General features: G+C 33.2%; 1 protein-coding gene across 1 annotated transcript in view; it reads right to left on the bottom strand.

Annotated features, from left to right (window-relative positions):
• LOC106878091 (diacylglycerol kinase zeta-like) overlaps window positions 1-7,044 on the bottom strand; it is a 352,548-nt gene that overhangs the window by 123,752 nt on the left and 221,752 nt on the right. The window contains exon 8 of the mRNA XM_052974271.1: window positions 3,804-3,836. Coding sequence (XP_052830231.1) covers window positions 3,804-3,836 — 33 coding nt within the window. The remainder of the gene's footprint in view (window positions 1-3,803; window positions 3,837-7,044) is intronic.

Below are 7,044 nucleotides of genomic sequence, written 5' to 3'. Positions count from 1 at the left end.
CACACACACACACACACACACATATATATATATAAATATATATATAATTATGTGAGGTACATCGTTAAATGGTTTGAGTGCTGAGCTGATAGTATTTAGGGCATGAGTTTGATTCCTGAGAATCAGACAGTGCATTGTGTCCTTCACTTCCTGTTGCTCCAACATTCTACTCAGCTGAAAATGTGTAGCTGGTGTTAACATTGTGATCAGACAGGGATAAACTCTAGTTTAATTAATGAACCTGCAGGCTGAATACACATGGACTCACTCACTTATACAGAACAAAACACGGTTCTCTGTCTTGTCAGATGTTGCTGAGTCCTCAGTCAAACCATCCAACCCATGCCAGCATGGAAAGTGGACGTTAAATGATGATGATCATCATCCTCATCTCTCTATAACTCTCTTCTGGGAAAGGTGGTTTTATGCCAGATGTTGAAAGGCTAAAGTATGATTGAGGGCAGCACAAGTGTTTTGCTATAGAAGAGATATATGGTTATCCCACTTTACACAGGGGGAGGTAGAAGTAGTTGAGAGGAGACAAAAGAAAATAGTGAGAATGCATAATATATATTCATCACACACACACACACACACAGAGTGATTTTATCTCTTCAGAATTTTCAGTAACATCTATTTTGGGTTACGTAACAAAATTATTCAATATACAAAATTTAAAGAATATAAAACTTTTAGATGTGAAGGAGCTCCATTTCCACAAATGTTCTTGTCGATATTGCAAATATGGTTTCATATAAAGTTCTCATTATATAAAATATGTAATAAGTGGAACACAATCTCACAAAGTCTTAGAATGGCATTGTAAATAAATTCGCATCAACACAATTATAGTGTAGGTATGTTTTCAGAATTGATATTTATATGGAAAAAGTTCTATCCAGATGATGCATATATTAAATATAGATATTATATGCAACAAACTAAACAGTCTTGATACAATAATACGCAGAATCAATATTCTTTGTAATAAAAAAAAAAAAGAAAAAGAAACTTTGAGAATCTTTAGCAGGAAGTAATTGAATTTAAACAGCAAAATATATTCAAAATACAAACTTAAAAAAATTTTGAAAATTTTTTGGACGTGACGGAGATCTGATTTCACAAATGTATTAGCCAATGTTGATGATATACTGTCACATAATGTTTATGGGAAATAGTTAAGAGGAACATAATGCAATACTCATAGAAAGGTATTGTAAATAAATATCATTAAACAATCATACAAACACACACACATGCACATATATATCTATATGTAGTCATCATCATTTTACATTTGTTATCCGTAAATTATATTATAAGGAATGCACTGTTACATAATATAACATACCTGCCAGAGCAAAACGAGCTTGATAACACTGATTTTTATAAATCTAATTTGATCTTACTTTCCTACTAAATAATATTGAGTTCCTTTATTAGAGTTTGTAGTTCTTACTGCTCTAACAAACAGTCACTTCCTGACATAGGGGTGTGTATGTGTCTGTGTGTGTGTGTGTGTGTGTGATATATAAACTTTTATACCTTAAAAATGAACTTATTGTATATAATGCTGAGGTGCAGTACAACTCATCAGAAAAGGTAATATATATATATATATATATATATATACACACACACACACACACACACACACATATACACTTATAAGATGTGTGTGTGTGTGTATTGATAGTGGACATCATAGCACAAGGAGAGAAATAACCTTGTTTTTTTCTTCATATTAATCCAAACTATGTGGCACAGATGAAATTAATATAAATCAGTAATAAGAAAGTTCTGACATGTGACGTTTGTATCCAGCAGAATACAGAATATTACATCCGAGAGAGCCATATAAATCAAACAGCCTTTTCTATTCAGAAGTAACAACTCTCTCCCACCGCCTTTCTCTATTACATATATATATATACACACACACACACACATACATATATACACACATATATACACATGTCTCTACACACACACACTAATGTATATATATATATATATATATATATATATATATATATATATGAGAGAGAGGGTGAGAACAAATGTTGGAGTAGATAAAATATTATTACTGTAATACTGGGCTAACATTTATCTGGAATATAAGTTCACATTCGCTTCTTGTATTGCTTTGTGCCTCAACAGGACACTTAATTCTGCATGACCCAGTTCACCTAGGTGTTGGTTTAGAAATTCGACATACTGTAATATAATGACATCCCAACCTGAATGTAATTTGGTCCTCATCAATAAAACATTATGAAACCTGGACTTTAGCATTGAATTTATGAGCTCTCTGTAACGATATTTACGATCCTTATTAACACTAAACAAAGCCTTAATGAATGGTTTATGCTTTTCAGCTGTCAAGTTACACATACAATGTGACAGTTGCAATAAGTGCAAGTTATTTTGAAGCAAAGTGAAAGAGAAGAAGGAGAGGGAGTGAGAGGAGAGTAATGGAGAGAGTTGTCATCGTAGAAAGGTGGCATAGAGTTAGAAGAAAGATGGAGGTTATTGGTGCAGAGGATAACAACAGAAATATGATCTTAAAGGAATCGTAATAATTTGTAGGCTGTTTTAGAAAATTTTTGTTTTTATTTCCAAACATTGAAAATTGGTTAAATTCTATTGAAAATATTTGGAAAGTATGGTAAGCTTAAGAAGATGGATCATATTCCAAGATGAAATCTTGCCTTCCTCTGCTGTGTCTTTTGATCAATAAAATGGGAGACAATTGTATCAAATCCAGTGACAAGAAAGGAGAACTTCTGAGATATCTAAATTAAGACCGAAAACTTCCAACATTTAATATAACAAGGAATAAAAGAACATCAGAATATGGTATTCCTGCTTATCATTATTATTCAAAATTCTGCCAAGGTCAACTTTGCTGTTTGTCTTTTTTGGGGTTGATGAAATAGGTACAAGTTGAACACTGGGGTCGATGTAGTTGACTCCCTCCCTCCCATGAAGTTGCTGGCCTTGTGCCAAAATTTGAAATCATTATGATTATTATGAAAGTAGCTCGCAGTCAGGATAATTACTGCACTGAAAGAAATGCTGGGAAGTCTTTCTTCTGACTTCAGAGTCTGAGTTCAAATTCCATCAAGGGTGACTTTACTTTTCATCCTTTCAGGATCGATAAAATGAGTACCAGTTGAACCCTGGGGTCTATATAATCAACTTACTCGTCCCCCAAAATTGCTGGCCTTGTGACAAAATTTGAAAATATTCTTCTTCCTCTTCTTATTTTAGCAAATTAAATTGCAAGGAAATGGAGATTAAATAGGGATTCTTACACAAATATGTGTGTGTGTGTGTGTGTGTGTGTGTGTGCGTGCGCACACACGCATATGTGTGCGTATGTGTCTGTGTGTCTATTTGTTCCTGCCATCCAACCACTTCACAACTGATGCTGGTTTGTTTATCTCTCTCTAACTTAGTGGTTTGGCAAAAGAGACCAATATAATAAGTATCAGAAAAGAAGTACTGGGGTGTGGGTGGATTTGTTCGACTGAAATACTTTAAGGCGGTGCTCCAGCATGGCAGCAGTTCAATGACTGACACAAAATAAAATGAAATAAAAAAACTCTTTTCTTATACCAAAGTCGAGAAAAGACTGAAAAATGGATGTGAAGACATTCATTAACCCTTTGAAGATGTAGTAACATTCTATCAAAGTTTTATTTGAGAAAAGAGGAACTCACCCAACCCTGTCTTTGTTGAAAAGTGTGGGGATAAAAATGGTATAGTTACTAACTGTAGTTGAAAGGTATCTCACTTACCTTACTTTGGAAGGTGAATCTTTGCTGGAAGGACTGGAAACAATAAAGAGAAAATGTTATATAATGAATAAATTAGTAAAATTTATTTTCCTGAAAAAAATCATAATGGTATAATTTTGATACAGAAATTTTATATTTTATATAGAAGAGTCAATGCACGTGCACGCATGCACACACATGTTTATAATATATACTCGCATCAGTGTTATATTTCATAACCTAAATATTATGTAGCAAGAACACATAATGTCTATTGCAGTGTTAGTGCTGAAATATGAAATGTTTATGTATAAAAAGAACATGAATTTCATGCAACAGCTTGCTTAGATTTCCCATCATAGTCACCTAGTTTTATAAATGAAGGAACTATCATGTTGTTGTCATTTGACCTACCAAAATTAGCAGTTAAATTTCCTGCAAAGAGTACCCTTCAGCCTTAAAAAATCCAACAACAACAAACTGGAAGAGACATTGAACAATATAGCTCAAGCTACACGATGTCTACAAGGAAAAAAAAAAAAAAACATCAAGGCTGCTCATGGCTTGTTATAACAGACCTGCCTGAGGTAGGAGAATAGAAGAAGGTAAGAAGAAAAGAAAAAGGAAAGAGAAAAGTAAAAAAAAAAAAGAAAGAAGAAACCTGAAAATAGATTTTCTTTTAACAATTAACTGTCTTTCAAATAATATTAGACAAAAGAGAAGCAGTAAAACTGGAAACCAATATTTCTCCAAACCTGGGTCTTAAACCTAGATTACTAACTGAAGCAAATAAATTCCTCATTGGTCACATGACATGTCTTCATCTTAAAATCCAGTACAAGTTCAAGTTGTGGCTGTATAAATATATCTGCAATTTCTTATTTGTTCTTGAAGATTTAAAACCTAACTAATTAAATTGCTAACAGATAGGAAATAAAATAATTCTTGACTTCTTAAGTTAAATAGGAATTGATAATCATATCTTCCTGCACATAAAACTTTTAAGTGTTTAAAACACTTTTGATTGTAACCTGCTTCAGATAACACCTGGTTTAAAGTGTAAAAACATTCAGTGATAATTTTATGTGACAATCTTGAGTTTAATTTATGTCCAAACTGCAGATTCTTAATGAGAAAGTAAATTATTTTACTAAATCCCTTCAAATTCTCCATCATTTTCAAAATTAATTGAAATACAAATGCAGTGTATTCCACAAGAAATATAATCATAAAAGAATTAAGCTGTCTTGTTCCAGCACAAAAACACAATTTATACAGATAGCAAGAAAATATTATGCCCCACACGCTCTGAACATGGAAAACGTGCAGCTGTGACCCTTAAATCAAGTCTGTTGCAAATGCTAGATCTCACCATTATTGGAGTTCTCTCCTAGCTTACTACATAGCCTCAACATTGCAAAGACTGACTTTTCTCCTTAGGGGCAGGAAATATTCTTTCTCACAAGAACTAACCCTCTACTAACCCAAGGATGGCACACTACATTGAAGAAAAAACGTTTTTAATTAGAATTTATTTCATAAAATTATGACAACAAAAAACAGTTTCTATCGAAGGTTAACAAAAAAAAAAAAAAAAAAAAAATTTTAATCATATTAAAGATTTAATTTTCTAGTTTCTATAGAAAATATTAATATCACCTTAAAAAACAACCCCAAAACAAAGCAATAAAACACATTCAAATTATCAACCTAATCTTTTATGTTGTAACCTACAGTATATTTCAGCTGGTTCACCTTCCAATTCTATAATGCTCTGGTGAAGCCTGCAATGGAATACTGCACCAGTATCTAGGACAGAGTTGCTGCTTCACATAAGAGCATCCTAGACTGCATCCCCATCAAAGGTCACCAAAGCTTATTAGCATGAAGTCACTCATCAACACAGACGTGAAATAGTCTTTCTCTCTCTCTTTCTGCATTTTGTGTTGATTCTATAGTAGATTCCACTCTTTGGATTTGGCTGGTTTTTCCCTACCCTCACTCAAGTAGTCCTGACTAGTTTTCTTTCCGACCATCATCCTGATTTTGTCCATCTCCATGGACTTCCCTTGAATGTCAGCCAACCAGAATTCCTTCCCTGCTCGTGTTTCACAAACAGCTTTAATATGTAACAATTGAGGAACATAGATTCATCAAATTTTTCTCCACAATTTCGAAAAGAACATGTTGCTACATATTTAGACCTGTTGTATTATTAAAACCTATAAATAAGCTCTCCACTTGTCTGTTTGTTTATATTCTGTCTTTCCTCCTAAATTTTTCATCACACCAACACTATACCCATTGGTCTGTCAACAAATTTCACTCATAAAGAATGATTTCGCCCATGGCTAAAGTAGGAGACAATTGTTTAAGGCGCCATCAAGTAAGACTGAACCAGAGACAATGGGATATCAAAGAAAACTTGTTAAATACATAGACATTGTCTTCACCAATGATGTATTGGCAAATTACTTCACGCAACTTTGAGAATTATTATTTAGCTGAAAACATCGTTTTTGGATTTGTCTGTTATATAAACTATTATGTAGACAGTTGTTGTTTAACCCCAGGCTAGTCTGGATTGAGTAGACTTATGATCAAAGAAGTTTCAGCCATAACCATGCTTTGTTTCTTGTATATCAGAGGCATTTTTGTGTTCTTTATTTAATATGGTAGGAAGTGGCTTAAGGGAAATTTTGCTGCCTTGCCTAGCAGATTGTCCAGACACATGGAAGATTGTTAACTATAAATATTGTTGCTGTTTATTTCCAGGTTAGTCATAATCAATTGGACTTGGAAGATATAAGATATTCCAGCCTTGGCCATCTTGAATTTTTATTTGGATGTGTTTGTGTGTAAAAATTTGTAATGCAATGTATGGATTCATAGAATCCTGCGACGATCACATACGGCTTCTCTAGTCAACCTGGCTCCCATACCAGGGTTGAAGTATTGGTTCTGGTGATCTGAAGAGCTACCTTCTATATCTGCATTGATTTGTAAATGTGCAATTCTACTGTGCAATGTGTAGCATGCTTATTTGTGCAGGTGTGTAAAATAAATTATTATAGACTGAAATTATTATGTCATGTTGAAGGCTGCAGAATGGCTGAAATCCTACAGATATCAAGTGGTTAAATAGATATATTCCCCTCTCATACCACCTGATCTTTTTGATGGAAACTGAAAAAAGCCCATCATATACATGTTTGATGATGATATATATATATATATATATATATATATATATATATATATA

Source organism: Octopus bimaculoides, chromosome 18 (genome assembly GCF_001194135.2).
Source record: "Octopus bimaculoides isolate UCB-OBI-ISO-001 chromosome 18, ASM119413v2, whole genome shotgun sequence".
In the NCBI taxonomy this organism is placed as follows: Eukaryota; Metazoa; Mollusca; class Cephalopoda; order Octopoda; family Octopodidae; genus Octopus; species Octopus bimaculoides.
The sequence above is the reverse complement of the archived record's forward strand: the minus strand, read 5'-3'. Positions and strand labels throughout refer to the sequence as shown.